Genomic DNA, 27652 nt, shown 5'->3' with positions numbered 1-27652 from the left:
AAAACTAGGCACAAAACTAGCAGACTCTTTTCTATAGTTTGGATCGTGAATGTCCCCCACAGGCCCATGTGTTAAATAAAGGCCTGGTCGCCAGGTTGGCTATATTAGGAGGTAGTGAAACCTTTAAGAGGTGAGGCCTAGCGAAAGATGCTCAGGGTCCCTGGGGATGCCTTTGAAGAGGATCCTGGGACTCCAGCTCTTTCCTGTCTTTTGCTTCTGGGCCATCAGGCGAGCTGGCTGCTCTGCCACACCCTCCCTGTCAGGACATGCTGCCTTCCCAAAGACCTAAAGTATGAGGGCCAACTGATCATGGACTGGACCCTTCAAAACTATGAACCAAAATAAACCCTTTCTCCCTATAAATTGATTATCTTATTTATTTCATGACAGTGATGGAAAGCTGACTAAACATACTTTCATTCAGAGGTGAGATAATTTTTATTTATAGAGAGTTGATATATACTTTCAAGTATTCAAGTAGAATTTTGGTTTTCAATATATAATGTTTGTTCATTATTAAAAAAAAATGTATTGATGGAGTTTTAGCAAAAGGCTGTTCAGTGAGAACAACACATTGTACACCAGTAGATAGCATAGCTCTTTAGTTTTCTTTGTTTAATTATAAATATATTCTCTCATTTAACAAAGACATTTTGTGCCCACATTCACTAAGTCAGTGAAGAAAAGAGTCTTTATTTTATATAGACACTAAGAGTTAAAAATACTAAATAGAACTATGGAGAAGATGAAGACATAGTGAAAAGAAATTCTGGTATCAATCCTCGGAAAGCATCAGGTCACTGACAACAGTGTGCATTATTGTTTATAAGCTATCTTGTGTGAGAAGGTTGAATTAAAGTAATTTTGAAGCAATTTTTGTGTGTTAATGTTGAGATTGATGTACACTGGATCATGCCCTCTCTTCTTTTAATGATATCATGATTTTCATTTGCTGTTCCTAATCATCTCTGTTTATTTCAAAGGCAAATCCTTTATACATATACCATCCACTGACACCAAAGTAAATCAGCCAGAGTCAATCCATTTGCACACTCTGCTGCTGCCTTCTGTGAAGCCTACCTTTGTGGTGTGCATTAGCTTCTCCACTAAAAAGTCAGCTTAGAGGTTCAGCAGAACTCAGTTAACAGAGCTTTCATTTTCATTCAGTGGTATTTTTCAAATTCTGGTACAGAATGTTTCCATCGTCGGATACTCATTATCACAAGCTTAGAATCAAGCACAATAAATGTATTTCTTAGAGCTACAGTCATGACTGAGCAGCATGGAAAGACTTGCTCTCTATGGGTCACTCTGTTTGACTTTCATTGAACATTGAGTAATCCATAATGGAAACATAATATCAGTTCTCTGAGAACTAGTAAAAATACTTTCTCTCATAAAAGTTCATATGAGGCTTTCAATCAGTTATTGGAAACCAGAAGACAAAGGGGAAAAAATCAGTGTTTTAATATCATGAAGAAATTATTAAAATATCATTAATTTGTAGACTAATTCTGAAATATAAAAGTTCCATTCACTAGCTTATGAATATAACTCCTTTTTCACACTTTCTTTAAAAGTTCACATCAAAATCTGGGGCTCCTAACTTGAGTGTTCCCTTGAACCCCAGAAATGTGTTTTCAATACCACCTGCAAAATTCACAAGCATCTCAAATTCAAAACCTTCAAAATGGAATTACTTATCACCACAAAAAAACTGTCTCCTCCTCATTTTCTTATGACTGACAATACTGTTCACCAAAAACTAGAGATTTAATCTGAACTTCCTTCTCTTTCCCCCCACATTTCATTCAGTTTTTCCTCTTGAGTTTCTCTTTTGTTTTCTTCCCTCCATCCCTACCTTCAGCTGCCTTAAACAAACTCAGTTATTTCAAACTGGATTGTTAAAACATCCTCATATTTAAAATGCCTACAATTCAACCCTCTGAGAGTCTTACAGTTATCTATATCATTTCCCTAATTTAAAATCTTTGAATGAAATAAAATTTTCTAGTAATTTATAATTATCCATGATATAAGGTTCAAATTCTTTAATCCTATTGCACAGGGCCTTTACTGAGGTGGTCAGTGCCTGCATTTCCAGACTACATTCCCAACCCTGATTAGCAGATGTGAGCTGATCTCCAGCCAGGCCAACCCTACAATCCCTGAAAACTAACTTTTATTTTTTTTTTACCTCAGTATCATTCTATCACTGTAGGCCTTTGCAGATTTCTATCTGCTTATTCTGCTTAATTTTTATTTCAAAAAGCCTTAACTTCATTAATACAGGTGTGTCTTTTGATTATATTACTAAGAATAATGAAAAATGCAAAGTGAATAAAATGAAAAGAAAGTGATAAAAAAATACAGCAAGGCAGTAAAGTACATAAAAAGAACATTGTAACTTCTAACAGCTACACTAAGATCTGAGCAGATATGTTTGATTTTAATTTCTTTATATTCATGCCTTTAAGCTTGTATTTCCAAGATAGATGTAATTTATGGACTTGGAAGAAAAGCTTATCACTTTTCTTTACGCCTTACAAAAGATAAAGGGCACGTTAAAGTTGAGAAAGAACACACAGAAACATTCTTGACCTCTCTCTAGGTGATGGTTGTTTCACAGTCCAAGGAGTTATTTTATTATATGTTTTAGAAGAATCCTAAGTAGTGGAATTTTCATGAGAAGAACCTTCATTTTCCTGGCAGCCTATATTTTCTGAAACCCAAAATTTGTGGCTGCCATGAAATCAAAGATTTTTAACTAGAAAAAAGTTTGTAAATATTAATCTACTTCATCTTCTAAACCTGCCGTTTTCTACTACAATATTTTCTTCCCAGGATTTCTGACAGTATTAATATGATAAATTAACATTTATATATGCTATTCTGCAGCTCACTACAGAACCTAAAAAAAAAAAAAAACTACCTATTTTTAATGAGGAAACATGTCTTTATTTAATTCCTCTAGTAAAACCCCAAAGTTTAAGCTCTTTGTCTGAGACTGGATATGCCGTTTTTCTTAGTCCACTGGAAAGATGGTTGAATAGAAGCACTTCTCACCATGAATAAACTGTGAAATGTAGGTGAAAATTAAATTTAGTTACAGCTGCCAGCTTGGAGTTGGCTCTTGTGGTGGTTGTCTCACTTAAACAAGCACAGCTGATTGTGATGCTAGGGATAAACAAATACACACAAAAAGTAATATTGAAAGCAAAATAAGAATAAAAATTCCATAGTACAAATCTTGTAAAGGACACCAGTAACAGTGTGCAGGGTCAAACAGAGGAAGGAACAGTGTGAATTCCAAGGAGAATTGAAATCACATGGTGAGGGTCTGAAGGATTATGAGGAGTTGCTATCGGAGATAAGAAGGAAACAGATACTTAAATATTCATCTATTACTCAGACTTAAAGTTTAAAATATTAAAAAATTTCTCCTTAAAATTTACTTAGTAAGGTTGGCCAGAAAATTATTTTACCCTCAGAATGTACCTGTTCTGGGACTGGGGTTGTAGTTTAGTGGTATAGCACTTGCCTAGCATGTGTGAAGCACTGGGTTCGATCCAAGGGCACCACATAAAAATAAATGAACAAAATAAAGTTAAAAAAAGATTCTTTAAGAAAAAAATGTACATGTTCTTTGAACTTGTCCATGTGAACTTCTTGTTAGAGATTTGGCTAACAAGGGAATGTTTGAGACATGGCTTATTTAAAGGGAATCTTAATTTTCAACAATATTTCATAATCCATGGAATAGAAGTGCTTTTATCATTTAAATATTACAACTACTACACTATGAAAAACATGTATGGCTTCTTTTTTACTGTCTCACCTTACCTGAAATTATTTAAAGGTCAGTAATGATGCTTCTAGGATTTTATGCCATTTGGGAAAACAATAGTATTCTAAGTTATGAATTTCCCTAACTACAGTGAAGTTTATAATTCAAGAACTTTTCCCTATTTATTGGACATACACAAATGAGGATAAAAAAGCACTTCATAGGTACTGTAGATGTTGTCTATCAAGACTCAGCTGACATGATCTTTGATGTAATAGTATATTGAACCAAATAAAAGCACACAGACCATGAGTTAGTTATATCAAGGTCATTTAGGAAAATACATTTATGGTGAAGGTTACAGGCAGTTTTGTCAGTTGCTTAAACTGTTTATATATTTATTCCTTATGAACTTTGAAATGAGTATGCTAACTGTAAAGCTTTGTGGATTTTTTTTTAAATCCCAGGGAGATCACAAATGCAAAGACTCAAATTTCAAAGGAGAAAAAGGATGAAGCCAGTCCATTAAGAGGTAACTCTCTAGAGGAAGTGAAGATGACACTGCTGCTTTCTGCACATCCTGGTCTTTCTACAGAAGGGCCCCACACCTGAATCTTTAGCACTGAAAAGTTACCAGAGAAGTAAAGGTTGGAGACTCCCCAAAGCATGCACTAATGGATTTTTAAAACTAAATAATCTCAGTATGTTAAAAGTATTATTTTAATGCACAACTCCTGAAGTTCCATGAATGTCTTTCATGTCATGTAATATTGTTAGTTTAAAAATCACATACGGTTATAAGTAAAATAATGCAAATAATCCTGGACAATCTAGTAGAGGTAAGAGGGGGCAGAGGGAATGCCAATTGAGTATGAATGGGTTCAATTATGAATAGGCAAAAACTTTAGAAAGATCAAGGCTCATCACACTTTTTCCAACATGCAGTTGGTATAATTTAGCAAACCACTGTTAAAAATATAGGACTCATAGCTAAACATTATGTTTAAACTAAGCCTTATCTCCTGAATTAATGAAATACAATACTCTTTTGCTCTTGATCTATGCAATGTATCACTTATACATGACCTTCTATTATGCAAGACTTTGATGAGACACTAACCATTAACAGAAAAATTACCAATATTTAGCTGTGCTACAGTTAATGCCTTACCTTACCCACCGATATTCTGGAACAGGGGTTCCCTTCCAATTTCCTATACAATAATTAACCTGGTGAAAAAAATAATATTATTTCCCATATTTCCCAAAGACAAAGCAAATTGAAGAAAGTATGTCACCAAGTTGCATGTCATGGAAATATGTCAATCTAATAAATAAGTCCTTCACATGGAATACAAGGATTTCAAAATATTGAGTACCTTTTTTCTGCCATGAAAAAGAAAAAATATCAGCCATCTAAAGACAGCAACAAGAATGGCAAAATACCTGAATGGAAAAACAGATCCATGATGAAGCTGATTCCAAAGAACAGTATGTGAAGGGAAACAGACCTCACCCCAAACTTTCCATGGTTATGTTTCAGCTTAGAAATTGGAAATTTTGCTTCAAACTCTGCCTCCAATAGCATAATGTTTAAACCCAATTAGATGCACAGTGAACAGTTTGTGAGCTTTTAAAAACAAGCTAAATATAATAATGAGTGACTTACTCTGACAGTATTACTTAAATGGAATTGTGAAGCAGGTATAGAAGATGGATTCGAATCTATAAGGAAAGGAATGAAATTGTAATAGAAAATAATACAGCTAGCCAGGCAAGGTGGCGCATGCCTGTAATTCCAGCAACTCTGGAGGCTGAGGCAAAAGAGTTTAAAGCCAGCCTCAGCAATGGCAAGGCACTAAGCAACTTAGTGAGACCCTGTCTCTAAATAAAATACAAAAAAGGGCTGGGGATGTGGCTCAGTGATTGAGTGCCCCTGAGTTCAATCCCCAATACTAAAAGAAAAAAAAGAGAAAATAATCCAGCTATTACCATACATTCCTTTCCCCCACTAACATTGATCTAAACCCATGAATTAGTTTAATAAATTAACATTACAATTATTTTGAACTTGTTCTTACAAGGAAAATAAGACCTTAATGTGTACTATTTGTTACATGGTAAGAGTCCATATGATGGTAATGAGTTTGTTAAGAATCTTCAAAACACATTGCAACAAGATTTAAGGAGTTAAAAAGGAACAAGAAAATATATTTTGAACTTGGAAGAGCATACAATGGGCTTATATTGTGTAATTAAAAGTGATGAAAGTTAACCTACAGTGGTAATGGGTATAAAATCTAATATGACTTCTTTATTTACGTAAAGAAATAAATTGCAACTGCTTGCTTTACATGGCTTATATAAAAATGTTTCTGAAAATCTTAGAACTATAAACAATATTAAAGAAAAAAATAGTATATTACTGCAAAGTATAATAATGAACCTAGTGAACAAACATTTCCCACTCTTGCATTCCAGACAAACAGAGCACATATATACATATTGGACATTTTTAATACTATGTGTATTGTCATTTCCAAATAATGTGTATTTTTCAACTATAATCTAGGTTATAGTCATTGGTTAAGCATTATTTTAATAGGACAATACTATAAGAAATAAAATTTCTAGAATGTGATTGCTTGGATTCTACTTCCAGTCACCATGTAAACTTGGGAAAAGTCAATTAACTGCTCTGACCTTCAGAACTTTTGTCTTTTTAGGTTTTGGTTTTTTGTTTGTTTGGTGTGTGTGTGTGTGTGTGTGTGTGTGTGTGTTGGTAGCAAGGACTGAACCCAGGGGTGCTTAACCACTGAGCCATATCCCCAGCCCTTTTTATTTATTTATTTTTAATTTCAAGAAAGGGTTTTTCTTAGAGGCTCACTAAATTGTTGAGGCTGGCCTCAAACTTGTGTTCCTCCTGCCTTAGCCTCCTAATTTGCTGAAGTTACAGGTATGGGCCACCAAGTCCAGCAGCACTCTGATCTTTAAAGCAGTTAGAACCTACTTCTTATGACTCTTAGAGGGAGTGAAAGTGATGCACCATATAATGCACACAAAAATAGTTATCTTTAATTATCAAACTGCAAATGTATGTACTTTTATTTTTGGTCTGACTATTTAAATGTTTAAGTACTTCAAATATTGCATATTTGTATATATTTCATAATAACAATTGAGAGAAAGATAAAACATCAATTATATAAAGTCATGTGTGTATGAATATGTACAAAGTTTAAATATTTGTACCTAAACAACTGTAAGAACACAGAAACATTCAGAAACTAGCAACACCTTTAAATATACCTAAGAATTAGTGTTAAATATGTTTTTGAATTTTTTTAGTTTCTGCATGAAAATCTAAAACATATGTATTTATATTAGTGTTTTAATTTCTTAGTAATAATCAAAGAGTTTGATAATGAATAATCCCATAAGAACATTTTCATATAATTCAGTAATATGAAAATAAAATTTCTATGAGACAGCAATTGTGTTTGCAATAAATGCCTACTATGTGACAGAGGTAAACTAAGAATTTTAACAAAAATCAGTACAAGAGAATATTGTATCAAAAATCCAAGGAAAGTGATTATTAGTCAGTAGAAATTAAATTCATTCAAGATATAAAATCTGTTGATGAATTTGAGCAATACAACTTTAAAGCTGATCACAAATATTTCAAAAATTTTAGGTACATAAAGGAAAATGTGCTTCTGGTGAACTTTAGGCACGAGATGCTTCTGTAGACAAATGCCAAGGAGAAAATCAATCAGCTTCAATTTCAACAACCTACTAAATTTCACAATAGAACAAGAGAGAAAGAATGTGTATTACATAATTTACAAAAATGTCAAGACATTCCAATAAATCTATAGGTAATGGCAGAACAATAGTATTCTGACACAAGGACATTATATTGTATTGATGAGTTAACAAAATGTTTGTCAGAAACCAAATTTTATGTTAATATGCTTGAATTCTCATCCAAAGTTTATTTTCAAAGCAAGAGACTATAGAAAATAATCATTTGAGAGATTTTAAGATTCTTGGTGATAGAACAATTATAAATTACATGTTTAAGAAAATTCTGGACACTACTCTTGCCAACTTTAAAGAAAATCAAAGTTTGATAATGCCTGATTCAAACCTCTCCAGAACCTTTGGCTTTCATAAAAAGTTATATGGTAGTTACTATAAATATTGAAACTATTCTCTTCCAAAATAAAATAAGTTATTTTCTCTATATGAAATAAGTTATTTTCTCTATATGTGCTGTGATTATATTTTGTTTTATCTTGCTTCTCAAAAATTTTACCATGTTAATTCATTGTTTAGTTTCTACATGAAAATCTAAAACATATGTTTCAAAATATCTTGAAAAGTTAATGCTAATAAAATTTTAATAAATATTATATACTGGACTTTGTTAATTTTCAGAATTCACAAATTTTTATTGATTTTTATTTTTATCTTTTTTTAGTTGTAGATAGACAGAATGCCTTTATTTTATTGTTTTTATTTTTATGTGGTGCTGAGAACAGAGCCCAGTGCCTCACACATGCTAGGCAAGCACTCTGCTGCTGAGCTACAGCCCCAGCCCACAAATTTTTATTTTTAATACTTATGATTTAATTGGAATTTCCTTAAAAAGATGAGTAAAGCGTGATAACAAGAACCATTTTCTTTCTGCTTTATAAGCTTTTTTGGTAAAAGGAATTTTAAAAATTCAATTGGGAATTATAAACAGATAACTCTTTAAAAAACAATTTCTGAAATGTTTTAAAATAATTATTATCACATTCCTATCCTTCTTTTGAAATAATAATAATAATATTCCTAAAAATCTGAAATTAAGTTTCCTAATTTTTCTCTTGAAATGTCTATAAATGAGTAAATCTCAAATTTACAATTATTTGGGTCATGACTTTTTTTGGTGTTAATGGCAATTTCCTTCTGAAATAGCATAATGATATTTTTGTGGGAAATGATTCCTGAAAATGCTACTTGTTGCTAATGTTATAAAAACTGAGTTTTTCCTATACATATGGAGAATTCCATTTTCTTGCTAGCCTAACCAAAGGGAACTGAAGAAGACAAAAAAAATTCAGTTGACAATCACAACTGTTGTATACATCAAAGCCACACCTCTTAGTTCTGAAAATATTCATTTCACCATCTGAGAGCACATACTCGACTCAGTACTGTGGCCTCTTTCAGTGCACTATGGGCAAGAGATGGTGCCTTTACACAAGCCAGTGGATCGATTAGTCTTGGTAGAATCTTATTTTAAGACTCTTTAAGGCACTGATTTATGCACAATTGATCTGATCAACCAGGCAGTCAATGTGATTTATTAGCAAAGATGGCCAAAACCCTTTTTTCTCCTTTTTCATGCAGTAGTAATTCACCTCATTAGAGGTAGAATCATTATAGGAAGCTATTGAGAAATAACAAGTCAAACCTGCTGGCTTGACTCCCTGTATCCCCTCCTTATGGATCTACCAAACAGGAATAGCTAGACGCTAGGGCCGGAGGTTCTGTGCATTTATGGAAGCCAGTGTGTGCACACTGTGGCTGGAGATGGATGGAGTAGATTAAAGGGGATTCTAATATTCCTTCACTCAGACACATTTCCAGACGGCAAACTCATTCATTTAGCCTCGTGAGAAACTCATTCATTTAGTTTCTAGCACATTTTTTTTATTTAACTACAGTAAGACAAATGACTTGTATTACTTTGTAATTATGGGGTTTAACTAAACATAAGACTAACAATGTGCATAACAAGGGTTGGCAACCTACAGAGTGCATGCAGATATGTGTGCATACACTTGCGCACACACAAACACACACACACACACACACGCACTTCCACACAAACAGTTTTCTCTAAGGGCTGAACACACATTTGAGTTTGTCAAGCACTTATACTTCCTGCACTATGTTGGTGTGGGGAAACACTATGGCTCTTATACAGTATAAATGGTCATTTCCTGTTGGTAATGTCTATTCCCCAGCCAGACCCTGGACCCTAAGTCTCTACTGAGTATTAAGTACCTCCTTGAAATTTAACAAATAGCTCAAAAAATGAGTGTAACTGAGTTCGGTATGACCATTCCATGAGAGTTCTACTTCAGCATACTATTACTCAACACCTCCTTGCTCTTGAATTCAATTTGCTTCTATAAGTTCAAGGCCAGGAACCTTAATTCTAGTTACCCAGGTCATGCATTTCCTGTTGACTTCATAGAAGTTCCTCACATCACAGCAATATCAGGAAATGTGACCTGCTAATAGCTTCCCCTATCCGTTATCCTTCTCTCAACTTCTGCCATTTCCCTTCCTGCACCCCCCACTATCCTGAAGGCAAAAAATGAGTATTCAGTATTCACTGTTTAACAACCACACATTAGAATGACTATGTAGTACAAAAATGTTCTGGGACAGTATCTTATTTCACTGAATATGTGCTATATAAATTGTGAATAGATTTGGTTAAAAAAAACATCAGATTTACTTAAGCCCAATTATGTAATATATATATATATATATATATATATATATATATATATATATGCGCTACTTTTGATTTACTCTGACAAATAACTCCTTTAGAAATTTCTAAATGAATGCACAGTGTTTACACTGAACATCATTTCAATAATCTTAAAATATGATGAAGAGCAAGGTAATCTGCAAAACATATGAATGATTTTATAACTCTTCCAGAAAGTAAGGTACCACCTGTTCTTATTACCAATCAGTAATGTCAAAATGCCATGAAGTTTAGCTATTGAGTTGGTTCAAAAGAACTACAATTTGTGTGATATGCACTTGAGCTGTGATGTGTGTATCTGTGTGTATGGTTGAAACCACACACTGAAAACCAGAAGTCTTTACCAAAAAGATCCCATGTAAAAGTTGGCAACATCAAAACCATATCAGCAAAGTGAGATTATCTAAGAGCTCCAGTTCTTATTCTCATCAGGCCTTTGCCATTGACCAGCTAAATGTTTTCTTCAAACTTCTTCTTTAATAGAGATTAACTATAAAAACAAGTAACTACTTCTGATTTTTGTTTAAAAACTTTAGCTGGATTGTCATTTTAATAATGATCTATATATTAAGACTTAAAACTCCCTCTTTATGATACATTTTATAGTTTATATTACATTTGGCATATTACATGATAACTGGTAAATGATGTATCAGTTACCAATTCAATTTATTTATTTATTTATTTCACTCTTGAAATAAAGCTTTGCCTGTTATTGATGGCTTAAAAGAATAGTTTTTTTTTTCCTTTAGTTAGTTGTATTTTCTTGGCACCAGATGTATAAATACAAGACGACACTCCAGGGAGACTATTGAGTTCATAGATAGCACATTTCTGGTTTGTTAAAATCATTCACCCTTTGGGCTTATGAACCACAAAGCACCCACAGCTCAGCAAATCCCAGCATAGCACATGTCATATCACATCTTACTGCTTTAATATAGTCCTCACATTCTACCCTCTCAATACAGGTAAGTATCTCAATATCATTGCGCATAGCAACAACTGACATCATGGTCCATGGAACACAGTTCTGTCATTAACTATGTGTAGTTACTATATGAAGAATACCACTTCATCTTAAACTTGGGACTGATGGGGTGAATACTGCAGTTCGAGACCCCAAATGTTCTTAATATTGTCTTGAATAATTTGGTTCTAAAATGAAATAGAGTCTAGTAATTCTCAGTGTGCTTCCACATTGTTTTAAACCATGAGTGTACAATCTCTGCCTGGTTAAGCTACACATTTACATGGAGAGAGTGCCAATGAGTAGGTTTCATCAGACATTCATGGAAGCTGTCTGGCCAATAGGAGTGGTTTGAAATGGTTCCGTAATCACTGTTGAAATCACTGATAGTACTGTCTGTCCACACTATGACAGACAAAAGCTGAAATGTATTAAACATAGCAATCCATCATCCTGCAGATGGGAAGCAGGAGCCAGCGGAGTTCAGAGGCAGTGACTACCCGCTGCTTAACAAAGGCTGGAGTCCTGACAGTTCTAGTCCCTTCCTAGCTCCTCACTGCCATCCCTCCATCTAAGATGAATGAGTGCAATCAATGAGGGAGAAAGCCTGCTGAGGACCTCAAATTCAAACATTGTTACATTTAAAGTGCTGCTTTTTTTTTTCTAACCAGAACCATTGCTTAAACAGTTTTGTGCAAGTACAAGATAAGTGAACGAACTATAGATTAAAAAAAAAATGTATACTCTTAGAAAATATTTCATTGGTGTACCACTAAGTTTGGTGAACTAGCTTTGAAATAAAGCTATGAAACTAATTTAGAGGAAGTTAAAAAAAAAAAGTTACCCAATTAAGGGTAAGGTTTACATTATTTGGGACAATTTGCTAGTGATGTTCCCTTAGAATGGCCAAGAAATTGTTATTTTTAAATAAGTACTAAATAGAAATGAATTACTGTTTGCTAAAGTTTGATTCATTTTGCATAGTTGTTTCTAATAAGGACATGTGAACTTCAAAATAGCCAAAGGGAGGGGGGGAAAGCCCTCAACTGCTAACAGCACATTAACAAAGTATAGAAACGAAAGACACTTTTCTTTAGATTTCAGCCTTGTCATTTCCAATTTTCTGCTCCTTGGACATGCTTGTATTCAAATTCTGGAACATCTATTCAGCATATCAATCCTAATTAGACAATCTGGGTCTGGAAAGGATGAGAGCTGGGTCATTTGCATAATTTAATCATAAATACTCAGTGATACATATTTCCAAATGCATTTGTACAATTATCTTTTCATCCTTGGGGCAATGGTATTAATATGATTAGGCAATATTTCTGGAAAAAACAGACAAGTATGCACTCTTTTTAACTGCAGCTTAGGGCGATATGAAAAATTAATTAATTTCTGAAGAAAATCAATTTCTCTACGTGACCACATTAGACATTGCTAAACCAAGACTCAGAAACCTCTCTCAATCACTACGTTTTATCAGGCCCTTCTAAATTCTGATTAGTATATGAACAGTTCAATAGAAAAACTGGTAATGTATCAAAGAGCATCTTAAATTTTGAAGAGATCTTTCTGCCTACTTTCTTTTCGGGTATACCACTCTGCCTTACTTTAATGCATTGTTATTTAACCAGTCAATGAGAAGCCTGTGAACTCATTCTTGAGTGATCTTTTATTAATGTACATTAACCAGTTTCAAGGACAACAGGATAAGGTTACTTTTGAAATGCTTTATCAAGAAATTTGGATTTATATTCATCTAAAATAATCTTAATTCACACAAGACTATTTACTGTGAAAAAATATTAGATGAACCAAGTCATCTTAAAGTGTACTGTCATAAGAAAAACACTGTAACATTCTTAGCAGAGATATAAGAACCCAGGTGGCTAATCTGATTTTTAAAAAGAGATTCTGCTTTGTATGTTAATTAGTGCAAAAGAAAGAAGTGGCATTTGTGAGTTTAAATGCACTATTCTTTTCTTTTCGATCAAATGAAAAAGTAGAAATTACTGCATGCAAATATTCAATATTCATTTAATTTGCATAAAGGTGCTTGAACAAATTTTTGATTCTAACAAGCTCATTTTTCATGCGTTTTGTCTTTCATCCTAATCTAGCATCTGTCATTCCTTTTTGAAGTTATTATCGGCCCAATTCCCTCTTGGACATGGTTGCTGGGTGACCGGTATCTTAGCACCCACTTTGACAGGAACAGATGTGAATCTGATCAAGAGATTTCCCAAGGGTACCTGAAATCACAAACAACTTTTGTGAAAAACAAACAGCATTCCTGTCATGGGCCCTTATTTAACCCACTCCCTAAAAGAAAGATCAGAAAAGTTTACTCCAGACCAAATATACCATTTAAATTTCATGTCATAAACTTAGGATAAAATGCCTTAATAAAAATAAATTATGTATTTTCACACTGATGAATTGGAGAAATCCAATCTAAATATCAACACCTCAAAAGCTCAGAGTTTGTTCTGTTGTCATTTAGATGTTTGTAGGTAAATTTCACTGTAAAAAAGCATTTCTATTTCATTTACAATTTTACTAGAGTTTCTACCAAAAAAAAAAGAAAAAGAAGAAGAAGAAAAAGAAAGAAGGACACTATAAGGATAATTTAGAAGATGAGTATATTTTAAAAGATGAAATTTAGTTTGGTGACTAAAGGCTTTCTATTTTGTGTATCATGTAGAATTATGTGCAATGTTACAAATTTGAAGTTCCATCTCTTCTTTTAAAATAATATTTTTAATGTGATTTTCCCCCAGTTCACATGCTGTGTCCCATCAATCATGTTTGGAAAGAGAGCTGTAAGGTGCCACTAGAAGACAAAAAAGGTCATAGAAACTCCACATCATCACCATTACAAAAGTCAGAACAGGTTGCCTTTCCTGAAATATATTCTTTTTTAAGACCAGCATAATGATCTTCTGGTCTACCTACTTCTCCTTTCTTCACACTTAAAAAAAAAGTGGTGAGCAATGGTCATGTTAAATCACCAGGAAAGAAGTTGGAACAAATTTTCAAATCAAATATATGATTGGACTTTGGTATTTTACAAAATATGGCATTAAAGTGATATTAGTTGATATACTTCTATTTCATGCAAATGATGTGTCAAGGCAGAAAAACTGTTAGCTTACTAAGAAAGTAAGACTTTTGCTACATAAAGGCCAATAAAGTTTAAAATTCCAAATATTTTCTTCTTGAACATGACTTAGTGAAGAAAGTATTGTACCTTCCATTAGAACCCTTTTTTTAATGTTTCCCTCTCTATACTCCAAAGACTGACTTATTATAATCATTCTTATAAGGAAGTTGTATGTTTAGTTCTTATTGAGAAATATCTAATAAAAAATATCTTCCACAAATGGTTTTAAAGATATTAAATAAAAAAGTGAAAGGTGTTTGACATTAATTTAAATATTTAATTGGGAAAGAAATTTACTCACGTCAACTCCAAAATAGAACAATGGAATCATTTAACACCATATTAATTGTAATAACAAATATATGTGGTGTTTTACCATTTATAAATTGTTTTTACATAAGGTTAAGAAGTTGGTCCTCATTCAGTAATATAATAGTGGTCATCAATACTGTAAGTTGTATAAGCAAAGAGATATTATGACCTTACTATCTATTCAGATAATTTACTCCTTTGCATATGTATGATATAGCATTTTGATATTCCAGAAACTAAGCAAACTACTACATACTTAAAATCCCCTTTAGTTACAACATTTGTTGAATTAAATTCCAATTTTGACCCATTCCATGTAACTAAAGTGAATCCAACTAAAATAAAAGGATCTTTTATTTTAAAATAAAATAAAACTACTTTCATTTGCTTCTATTAATGGCAAAAGTAGGCTTTTGGAAACCCCTTAAAAGTAGCCTGACTAAAAAGAAAATAAGGAATATAACCATTTAAAGTGTAACTAAGAAAAATGAGATACATTCATGTTAAAATCCTTATGCTGAAATATGTTATAACCAAGAAAAACTCTTTTCAAAAGTTTCTTCTCCTAGTTGGACTAACTCATTAATGCAGATAAGTTATTTCAAAAGTGCAAAATAAATATTTTCATATGGAATTAAATAAATTTGTGTTTAAACTCCCTAAATCTAGGATATATACATAGATATACACATATATATTAGATATTTTGTCCAAAAATGACATTAAAACATAAGGAAAGAGCTGCTTTGGCTTAATAGTACAATATCATTAATGAATAATTTTTAAAAATTTTTCTAAGAATATCAAGTGACTAAATATGGTAGCCATACAGGTGTTAACAGAAAGAAAAAAAATCAAATTTGACCCAGAAGGCTTCAATATTAAGGTTTGAATTGGGATCAGTTCATTCCTTTCCCATGGGGTAACTTGTATAAATGTAATTCTATGGTTTCATAAAAGCAGGTCAAGTTTCTATCCCTGGGGGTCTTTTGGCAATTTGAAGCATGGAAGCACTGTTCCTAGCTACAAGTTCAAATCTGCATGTGCTGTCAATGGTGTGAAGAAAGAATCAGTGAACAGCAGACATACATTCATCTTTGATTATCATACACACTTGTCAGAGCATTCTTAGAGGGTAAGAATACAGGTATCAGATCACAAAAGTCATAAAATACTTTGAAACCAGTTCTCTCTCTCTCTCTCTCTCTCTCTCTCTCTCTCTCTCTCTCTCTCTCTCTCTCTCTCTCTCTCTCCCCGCCCCCCCCCATGAGGCACAAAGTGATATTAAATGTTCATTTACATTAAGATAACTAAATGCAAAGATGAATTTCTGATCAAATACTTGTGTGAAAGACTTATTTATTACATACAAGATGTAGGTTGTTTTCGTTTCGTTTCCATATTTTTGATGAAGCAGAAACTTAAGTAGACACTGTTTTATAAGCTGCATTCTACTTTGAAAAAGAATGTCTGCATGCTTGTACTTTTACCAGTGAAGTAATGACTTGACAAATGCCATGGAATGATTGAGAAAGTAATTGATTTCAACTTAACTCGTCCTTTACCAGGTGTTTTCAAAGACAATTACAGCCTACTGCAAGAAGTGGTAATACACATCTCCTTATGCAGACCTGAAGATTAACCCACTGACCTCATTCCTAACTCAGCTCATTGATGGCAAGGCTTTCAGAAGACAGTCACTTTTCTTCAGGTTATGAAATTGTTTTCCTATCATTTATCCACTGATTCTAAAAGATATACTTGCTCTGAAGTTCAAGAAGCAATGAGATAAACCAATAAAATAAATGGAACAAGAACATTAAGGACATTTAGTGTTATTCAATAATGTGCAAAATCTAGTACCTAATTGTTGAATATTTACTTCATACCAATGAAATAAGTCCCACAAATGTATCTTTTAAATAGCAAATTAAAAGTATATTTTAGTTATAAAAATTAAGATCTAGGAAAATTAGCTAAGTTTTTAATCACTGTCAGTAACTATACATCTTACTCTGTATTTTAAAATATTTAAGTTTAAATTATTTCTTTTACAGAAAATTGCATCTTTTGAATTTCCTTAAATTATCATGAGGTAAGTAAAATGTGCTCCTCATGTATTTTATGCCTGTATAAACTCTGAAAAGAAAAAGTAAAGCCAGTTTTATTGATAAGCTATTTGTTCTATGGCCCCATATCCTGTAGTTGTGTGAGTGTGTGTGTATGTGTGTGTGTGTGCATATACACATAAACATATATGTGTGTAAATACATAGACTACAAATGAGCTTAAGATTAACAGGAATAGAAATGCCCACCACAGAGATGTCTAAAATGATGATAAAAATTTTACACTTGTTGCACATGCAAGAACATCTGAGTATACGGTGTGTGACTGGTAATATGAAAATCAAAAGTGCTCCAAGTAATTTCTTTAAAATTCAAAGGCACTATTAAACTAGAAAATGCCTAAGTCAAGCAATATCATTTCAGAGAATTTGCTTAAATTAAGTTTAAACATGAGATTTTAAATATAAACTAAGAATACTGTGAATATATCAGTATATGTTAGCAGAACTATGATGAGTTCAAAGATCTGTTATGTCTTCAGTGATCTACTTTGTTCACACATCAATAAAATCTTTTAAAAATATAACACTGAAAACATAACATGATGAATTATTGTTAGTTTTAATAAAACTTCAGGATATAGTTTAAGATTTCAATAAAATATTTCATTTGCCTGATATGTGAATATAATAAAGTATTTCTTGTTTAACACATACTAGATATTTATTTTCATTGCCTCTAATTAAGATATGACCAATATGACTTAAATGGAACTTACAAGTATTTACTGCTAATGCTTCTACATGGTTCCATTAAATAGTTCCCTTTCATCTAGCACACTTTGTTTCCTGAGATATACTTTGTTTGCTCTTGAAAAAACAGTGTTATTTTTTCCTGTTGTGATAGGGAACATACTTTAATTATTTAGGAATATTAATGCCATAAAATACAAAGATAATTAAACACTGTGAAATTTTAATCTATTATGTTTACTTCTCCATTTATTTATACTAAGGAAATAAAAACATTCCTCAATTATTCCTCAATGTGACTCATCAAAACTAATTGATTTATTATGTTGCCTATTTCAATATTTGCTTTATGAAAATTATGGCTTAAAGTTTTTTGTCAAACATAAGCACTATTTCAAAATTCTCTATGGGATTCATAAAGGTCTATTATTAGTCACTATGTTGTATGACAGATCTCTTGACCTTATTCCTCTAATCTAACTGGAATTTTGTATCCTTTTGCCAATATCTTCCCAGCCACTGGTTACCACCATTCTACTTTGTTTCTTAAGAATTCAACGTTTTTGGATTGCACACAGAGGTGAGATCAGGCAGTATTTGTCTTTCTGTCCCTGCCTTATTTCAATTTAACTTATTACTAGAAATGCATAATGTATTCCAGATATTGTATTCGGTATATAAAATGATTATTTTAGATTCTTCTGTAAAATATTGTTCCTCTTTCTCTTTCTCTCTCTCCCTCATTACTCCCTAAAACTTGTTTTAAAGCAAGTGGCTTTCAGTGTGTTTCTGTGCTGCATAGTGTAGGATATTTCAATATATTTATATAAAAAAGACTAATTAAACAATGACATAGTAAGTTGTGCAGTTTAATCTGTTGCCTCTGGCAACTTCCAGACAAGTCACATACTTTAAATGTGCAGAAGATTCCCACCTTAAAATCCCAAATCGACTACATGCTATTTTGGATCAGAAAACAAGAAGGCCACACCTTGAATAAAATTCAGCCATTGGCACATGGAGTAGCCTATACAAAATATTCTAAAGATGCAGTTTTTTTTTTTTTTTTTTTAAGTGGGAGAATGTTTTCCTCTAATAAATGTAATCCATGCCAGAAGACACTAAGAAATTTAAAAATGAACCTGGGCTGGGGTCTTTAACTTTAGATTAAATTGCAATTTGGGTGATTTTCTCTATTTAACTTGACATATAAATATATATTTTTAAATTGCACATTTGAACACTTATACAAAAAGTTAATCATTTAAATGCCTACAACCAGCAGCAATGGTCACACTCTCAACAGATTCTCAGAATTCTTCTTCAACTAAATAGGTGCATCAAAATAAAGAGAACCACTAGTTAATCTAACAATAGCTCATTAGGACAGAATACAAATATCTTATCCTTGGTATTCTTTGTTTTGCAAAGCAAGAAGTTGATAAACTACCTACACTACTCCAATAAAGTCATTCCTGTATGTGACATACCCCAAAAAGCAAAAATATCAGCAAATAAAAGTTATTTTAAAATACAGGTACTTTAGCGTAAAATCACTTCTGATTAAAACTACTTTTGGCAAATTGAGAAAAGGGAACGTAAAGGAATTTCATCACAATGTAGGTTCACACAGAATCTCTGCTATGTTTGAAATATGTGTAGATGTGAAAAACCAGAGCCTTTGATGTTACACTCACTATCCAGGTTGCATTAAGTGGTCTTTTAATTTAACATTGTCTTTTTTTAAAAAATTAACCAATGAACACAACAAATATAATGGAAAAGGGGTTGCTTAATGAAGTCCCAAAATCTGAAAATATGTAGATTAGTTAGGTTATTTAAACTGTAGCATTTATATAAGTACATATATTCGCATACATATATATACATTCATACATTTTATTATTATATGTTATACACACACACACACAAACACACGCGCACACGCGCCCGTGTGTGTGTGTGTGTGTGTGTGTGTGTGTGTATGTGTATAACCAACCAATCAAAATCCACTGCCTCAGTTAAAAAAATGGCACATGCTGGAACAAACTAAGGTCATATTTTTTTTAACAATTCAAATATAAAATGACAAACCCTTATCTTGATTACATTTTTAATACCTAAATAGTCCATATCAATTTCTACATTTCCTATCATTTTAAAATCATATAACTTGATGTGACTTTTTGTATGAACAATTTAGAAATTACATCCTTGAAAGAAAAAATTTAAACAGTTTAAATTTAAGCAGAGTTTAAAAAAAAACAAGTAGCAGAAATCTTAAAATCAAAATGTTTAATGAAATCTGGAAGACTCACCTGTACCTATTTAGAAGACATACTTCAAACTAATTTCTTCACACAAGGATTCAAAGGGAGACAGTTTACAACCTGTGAGAGTTTCATTTCCTATTGTATTCTGCAATGATTGTGTTCTATATTGCTAATACAATGCTATTTTGATGACTATTTCACTTGATTGACAAAGGCAATTGTATGAAACAATTGAGTAAAATAACTTGGAAAGGTAAAATAATCCTAATTGATAGTCAAAGCACAAAATTGTCTTTAAAACAACAACTACTTGGTTGCACATTAAGCTAATTTACAAATGTTACTTACATTTCAAAAACAAAGCATCAAGTGAGAAACAATAAAGCATATCATGTTTCTGTATGCTGGTGAATCACACCTAGTAAATCGCCAAAGAGAAGGGTGATTTATGCTCAAATCCTGCCAAGACTTTAATCAATATTGGGTGTCACATCTCAGGGGACCGGGGGTGGTAGTGAGGCAAAAAGAGGGTGGCTAGTATTTGTCTCAGTAATTTGTATACAACTTCAGTGAAATATAATAGATTAAACAAAAAGCAGCAGATTTTAATAATGATTTTAAAATACTACACAAAATGCTTAAAACTGTGTAAGAGAACACGGAGTGAAAAAGCCTGTCCTGGTCTTCATTCTTTATAATATTTGAAGTGTCACAAAATAAAACATAATTTGTACAAATCAAATTTCTTCTCTTAGAGCATTAACTGATAAACTATAGAGTTCAGAAAGCAAAACATCTTAATAACCAAGTGCACTTTTAACAATAATGACCGTGATATTTTTGGAGACCAATTCCAAGAAAAATATCAAGTTGAAAGATACTACCCAAACAACTGTATTTGTGCCATGTAAATCTAGGTTAGAATATTTTTATTTTATTCATACATTTGTTATTAAATTGCAATTTTCTAACATATTTAAAGTAGAGAGAAATAAGTTCAGGGACCAAACAAACTTTCATATTTTATGCCTTGGTCTTCTAATTATGTTGCATTCCTTTTGAAATGTTATAAAATGAGACACTAGGCTTTATAGGAACCATTAATCTACTGTAATACAAAAACTTCAAAAGCATAGCCTCTCTTCATTTGAAGTAATCCTTGAATTTCTCAGTGCCAAGTATCATAATTATCTGTTAGAAGGAGTGAATCTGTATTTGTGTTGAAACTTTATCGATGCATGAGTCTGTGCCATTGAAAAACAGGCAACAGGGGAAATGTTAAATAAATATAGACTGTTTCAGCTTTCCATCTTTATTAAAACTCCTGACAAGAAAAATCAAGCCAAGAACTAGAAAATCTTATACTAAAATTTTTTTCAGATATTTCTATTGAAACATAAAAGGCTTAGCAAGTCTTTCAATTTTATGTCCATGAATGGTATCAACTTTTAAGGCAAACAATACTATTTGTTAATATATGTGTATACATATATAAAATGTCTGATAAAACTAACTTGAATGTATTCAAGTTTAAAATTTCCCAAATTTAGAGCTATATAGAAGCTATATCACAATCTGGTTTGAAAGATCGTGAGACAAGATCATCTTCTGACAATAATCAAAGAAATAAGAATGTTAGATAACATAACACAAGAGTCATATTTTATTACTTGAATTCACAGAAAGATGAATCCTAACCCAAATCTACAAACAGCAATTGACTCATGCAAACAGAGACTTCATCATGTACATAATTACTTTTCTTTTGTTGTTGTTGTTGTTGTTGTTATTTAATGGTTAGCAGTTAATTAAGTGACCTCTATTGCAATAGACAAGTCCATGCAACTAATGTTTAGTTTTAAAATAATAATTGGAGGAAGCTGGACAAGGTCAGAGTTTGCCCCTTGACAACTTTTAAATATATTTCCTCACATTTTCTTTCATGTTTTGAGACCTACACTTTTTAGTTTTACTATCTAGCAGGTGATAGTCTCTTTTTCATCTCCTAGTGGTAATGACAGATGGCTTAAACATTTACTCCAGTTTTCATAGACAGCATACAAATACAAGGCTCCCAGGCAAATCAACTCTACTCTAAGGATTGCTGCTAACTTACTGAGCCACTTTAAGCATAAACTCCAGTTTATGAGCCTTTCTTTTCTTTAGCATCATTTTGGTTCCTTGGATTTCCTGGTATTAAGTAGTTCTGAGAGTCATAATTAGATATATGTTCTATAAAAATCTGAGAGTACTAAGATTTGATATTTCTTTCACTCACACACACACACACACCATGTGTACCTATGTATTCATAATACTACCTATACACTATATATAAATACAAACATATACACATGTAATTTTATATAATTTGCCTTCTTGCACTATTTCTCTTATAGTCTGTGTAAATTATTTCCTTAGTCTGTTAAATAGCTAGAGTAGAAACAAGAGTGAAAGGATCAATATGTCTAGATAAATGAAAAAAAGATTTTAAAAGCAAAGTTGTAAATTGGATTTAAATAAAAATGGAATTTTTTTTAATTTAAAATGCAAAACATTTAGATGGTTGCTTTCAAAGTAAAGAAATAAAACAACAACACTGGTAATTACCATTGAAAATAATGATGTCAGCATTGTAATATGCAAACAGTACATTTTGGGGAAGGATAGTTCAATTTTAAATTTAAATTTTCTTTTTCTTTTCCTTGCTGTGGTGGGGATTGAACCCTTCAATTACAAATTTTCTATTTCTTTAGTCAGTGACAGAGTTAAGAAAACCTAGGTAGATATCAACAACTACACTTCTTCTCAGGTTAATGACTACATATTTGCATGTATTTAAGTTTGAGCAAGCTTTTTAGTTGGTATAAGATCAAAATTCAAAATTAAATCAATAAACTTCCCATATTTAATTTAAAAATAACCTAAAATGGGATTTTAGAACAACACATTTAATTGCAAAGTATTAAGGCCAGGTAATTGAAACATAATTAGAGTAATGATGAGATATTTTTGGAGGGATGAACAGTTCCACTGGATTTAACTTATCTTAGTTCTGAAAGTTTAAACTCAGAACTGTTAATCTCAGGGGGAAAAAAGAAAAAACTTTTTAAAATGTCTAGTTAATAACTTTAGGACTATTCTTCAACAGTTTGATGAGGACTTTAAAGTCTGAACAAAAATTCACAAAATAAAAATAATCAAGTGTTACATTGATTACAACATTATAATGCAGTCACTGAAGGAACTTTTCTCAAACAATTGTGTATGTGTGTACTAAAATGGGCACTGATTATCTCGTACAATGTGTTCCATACACACACACACACACACACACACACACAAAACGCGCGCACACACAGAGCATTCGGAGAAAACCAGTCAGTTACCAATTTATTGGACAGCCAATTTTGTAACAATCGGATTTGAACTGACTTTCACATAAGTCAGTTTTGAACTGACTTTTTTACATAACATTCTTCAGAACAACTCCAAAATAATAGTCTGTCCTGGTTCGAATAGTTTTAATGGATTTGGGGCAAATATTTTACCTTATGGATGAGTAAGTGAGTAAGAACTCCAATTGTCTGAGTAAATGCTGTTTAGTGATCATGGTCACCCCCACCCCCATCTCTACTGCCACCTGCCCATGCACTTGGGCACTCCGCATACACACACACACACACACACACACACACAGAGAATATACTAAAAAAAATCGAATTGAAGGTTCAAAACCGAGATATACATCTTTGTTTCATGTGAAGAAAGGCAAATAAACATGGAAAAGAATGTCTGGCAAGGTCGGGATAAGACATGTGCTCCTTTGAGTTTGTCTTTTAGGGTTTACAACCTTCTCCAGCAGTAAGTACCCAGGAATCTTTCTCCAAGGAAGGAATTGCTAGTGGCTTCTTCATTTCCATTTTTACCTGGTCTCCTCTCTTTCCTTCCACTTCAGCTTCCCTAGCTCTTCTAGGGACACACACTAACTCCATTCCTTCGGTCTTTAAACTTATTTGGAAGGTAGCGAAGTTTCCGCTTAAATTTTGCGCCCTGTTCCCACGTGCCTGCCTGTGGTCTCCAACTTTCCGTATTCGCTTTCTCTAGGAATCTCTGAACTTTTCCCTCTGCGCTTCCCTGAAGCGAGCGGTGGTGGGGACAAAGCGAAATTGCGAAAGCGAGTGGAATCTTCATTTCTACCCCGAAATTGACAACTTACCCCACTCCCGCCCCCTCCTGGTAGAACCTCCCCCACTGAGCATTCATTAGCATAAAACTGGTAGGGCCCCGGGACCTATCCTGAAGCCTCCTCTGGGCGCGCCTTTGCGGGGCTGGAAAGCCAGCGCAGACAAGTATTCAGGCCTGCAGAGCATCCCAGTGCAAAACGTGCACCTGCTCCTTGCGGGAGCTACTGGCCTTTAAAAAAAAATAAGAAGAAGAAGAAGAAGAAAGAAAGAAAGAAGAGAAAAAGAAAGAAATGAAAAAAGAAGTCGCACTTTGAAATGAGTGAGCAAGCGAACGCGCTGTGGTCTTCCTTTCCAGTCTCCCTAGTTCGGCTTCCTAAAGTCTGGGGCACCCGCTCACCTTCCCCAATAGAAGAAAACCTGCTGGTGCCCTCGCATCTGTCTCGGGGCAATCATAACCCCTTTATTTCCTTTGCACACGCACACGCTCACATGCGGACACACACATGCGCACACACACGGACCCTCCCTTCGAAAAGCTGTCCCTTGGGACTTGGGGCTGAACTCCCTGAGTGTACCCCGGGATTGCCCAGGGTCTCTCAGCCTCAGGAGTCGTTCCCTATCTGACCTCAAAGTGCCCTCGTCGACTGCCAACCCACTCCCTTGGCCTCCTAACCGGCCGCTCACCCGGAGAGTGTCTCCTTGCTCCAAGAACCCTGCGGGGCAGGGTCACGACCTCCCCCCGCCCCCGGGAGGTGCCCAGAGGCTTGCGGTGGAACCCAGGTCCCGGGGAGCGCACACTCCGGCAACAGCTCGGAGAGAGGTTCCCAGAAGCCGACGCGCGCCGGGAAGGGGGCAGTGGCTCCTAGAAAGGCGCCGTCCTCCTTCCCGCCCCCTCCGCCCTGAGTCTTGGGGTTCCCAAGCCCCACAGCATCCAAGAGCTGGTGGCCAGTCCAGCAAAGATTGACCCGGCCTAATGAGAGCTAGATCGGGGCAGAGTGAAGTGCCAACTTGTCAGGGGGTCGGGCGCGGCTGGCAAGCTCCAAAGAAGAAAACCAGAGGGCCGCGCTCGCAAGGACGCGCGGCTCGCGGGCGCGCGGAGCAAGCAGAGCCGGAAAGGGAGCAAGGAAAGGGCGAGGAGGCGGGTGGGAAGGGGCCGGGGGCGGCAGAGGCTACACTCTGCTTTTTACCTTGCGTTGGTGCAGTCATTGTAGAGAGTCTCGAAGTCCTTCCTGGAGATGAGTTTGCAGCGGTTCACTCCGGGCTGGATGGCGCCCAGTCCCCTCAGGATGCGAACCTGTTCCACATTGCACACCACCGGCGTGATCTCCAACCGCTTCAGCTTGGTGTAGACCGTGTGCAAGCCCCCCACCAAGTGCTTCAGGAACAGGTCGAAAGCCTGGGGCAGGCAGATCAGCTCGCAGCCCTCCACCGTGAAGGAAGCCACTTTGGCCCCCCTCAGATCCACCATTTTGCACTCATTATTCTGGGGGGTGTTTTCCACTGGGGACGGGGTTGAGTACACGGGTTTCCCGGGGAGGGGGCCGCAGCTGCTGCTGCTGCTGCTACTGCTGCTGCTACTACTGCTGCTGCTGCTGCTGCTGCTGCTGCTGCTGCTGCTGCTGCCGGTGCTCGCGTTGATGGGGGTGCTGGAGGCGCCGCCGCCGCCAGCGCTAATGCTGCCACCGCCGCTGCCGCTGCTGCCGTTGCTCCCGGCGGCCAGGCTGGGGTTGCAGTTGCTGCCGCCACCGCCGCCGCCACCGCCGCCTCCGTTGCCGCCGCTGCCGCCTCCGCTGCCGCCGCCGCCGCCGCCGGGAGAGGTGACTGTGGCCGCCGCCGCCGCCGAAGAAGCGATGGGCTCGGGACGGAACAGAGTTGGCCCAGAGGACACGGAGGGTCCTATGGACGGAGCCGGAGACGAGGTCGCCGAGGAGGTGGAGGTGGTGGTGCCAGAGGAGGAAGCAGACGTGGAGATCGGGGGTTGAGGGGGGACCAGCTGGGTCGGAGGGATCAAAGCCGCCGGCACTGCCATGGTCACATATAAGGGGGGGAAACAGAAGGAGAAGAGAGGGGAAAAGTTGCCACACACCCCCGGGAGGGGACGGGGGAAAGGGGGGAGAAGAAGCAAGAGGGGCAACAACAACAACAACTCTAGGAGAGGACGAGGAGAAAGGGAGAGAAGGGGGGAAAAGGAGATGAGGGTAAGAAAGAGCGAGCGCAGGAGGGGCGAGCGAGAGAGGCGCTCTAGAGAGAAACGCACAAAGTGTCCCGCAAGTCGAAATGCGAGTCCTCTCCAGGGGCTGGGATCGAGGGCTGGTTTGGGGGGGGTGGGCGGGGGCGGGGAGGGTCGGCTGTTGTTGTGTGGGTCCCGCTCTAGCACAAAGTTAAGGATGAAGGTGGAAAGGCGGAGGATTGAGGGACTTGGGTTCTCCCTGGCAAGTACATTGATCAAAGATTGAGAGGGGAATGACAGAGAGAAAATGAGCTGAAAAGTGCAGGCTGCCGGCTGGACGAGTTGTTGTTGTCACACGGTGCAGAGGGGAGGAGCTCCGGAAACTTGAAATACCCTTTGAAGCCGCAAAAACCTCACTCACTAGTATTAACCCAAATTATCCAACCAGGAACTCGGAGCAGAGACTCCGAGAGCGCGAGACGTAGGGGGAGAGAGGGGTGGGGGAGAGAGGGAACAAGAAAAGGAGGAGGGGAGGGGGAGGATATGAAAAGAAACTGTGGGAGGGACGGAGAGGAAAAGCCTGGGACACAGAAGTGGCGATCGGAAAAGGAAAGATAGACCATCGTCTGCTTCTCTTCTACTACTACCGTTAGGTTGCATGTCTAATATTCAATTCCTTCCGCGACGACTCGTCATTTTTTTCCCCAAAGCTTCTAAGCCATCGCCTGACAACTTCCACAGGAGCCACAGCGCTCTGAGTTCTCCTTCAAGGATTTAGGATATATCTCCAAGCGTTTTTGCAAAGAGATTTAAATGAGAACACATCCCTGCTTCATGATTATTAAGAAATTATTTTGAGGAAAATTCACATGTAAGCAGAGCGTAATGTTTTATGCGTCTGATTGTTTTATTTCTCTATTAAATTATTTATTTTTTTATAAAGATAGTGAAAATTTCAGGGTAGCTTTCAAGTTGTGGGGAGAAAGTCCAAAATCGCTTAAGAATAACAATGCTTTATATAATCCCTTCCCTCCTGATAGACTGCAAAAATAAATACTTGCCATGAGATGGATCCTTTAGAGTAACTTCACTTTCACCCTGAAGACAGGTCAGAAATGCCTGTTATACTCAGAGAATTCAAAGAGATTTGGACACCCTTAAAGACTTAAAAACTGGAAAACAAAAACACACTGATTTTCTCATCCAAAACTCTATAATTAATTCACCTGTCTTTCAGAGTAGCCAACCATACTCATATACTTTAAGACCCAAGACTAGTTGCTAGTGTGTTATTTAAGTAACATGATATTTCTGTGGGTTTTTTTTTTTCATATTTGAAAGGTACAACTATATTTTGGGAAAGTCCTTTTCATTTTGTCAATGAAAATGTTTGTTATGTAA

The 27652-nt window shown here is 35.5% G+C and overlaps 1 protein-coding gene across 3 annotated transcripts in view; it reads right to left on the bottom strand.

Annotated features, from left to right (window-relative positions):
* The window catches only part of Dach1 (dachshund family transcription factor 1), a 395583-nt gene extending 368881 nt beyond the window's left edge, over nucleotides 1-26702 (bottom strand). Inside the window, exon 1 of one of the 3 annotated variants that reach the window (XM_071611458.1) lies at nucleotides 25269-26702. In XM_071611458.1, coding sequence (XP_071467559.1) covers nucleotides 25269-26110 — 842 coding nt within the window. In that variant the 5' untranslated portion in view covers nucleotides 26111-26702. The remainder of the gene's footprint in view (nucleotides 1-25268) is intronic. The other 2 variants (XM_071611459.1, XM_027938084.2) reach the window with 2 other exon arrangements.
* Between the last annotated feature and the right edge of the window lie 950 nt (nucleotides 26703-27652).

Source organism: Marmota flaviventris, chromosome 4 (genome assembly GCF_047511675.1).
Source record: "Marmota flaviventris isolate mMarFla1 chromosome 4, mMarFla1.hap1, whole genome shotgun sequence".
Taxonomy (NCBI): domain Eukaryota; kingdom Metazoa; phylum Chordata; class Mammalia; order Rodentia; family Sciuridae; genus Marmota; species Marmota flaviventris.
The sequence above is the reverse complement of the archived record's forward strand: the minus strand, read 5'-3'. Positions and strand labels throughout refer to the sequence as shown.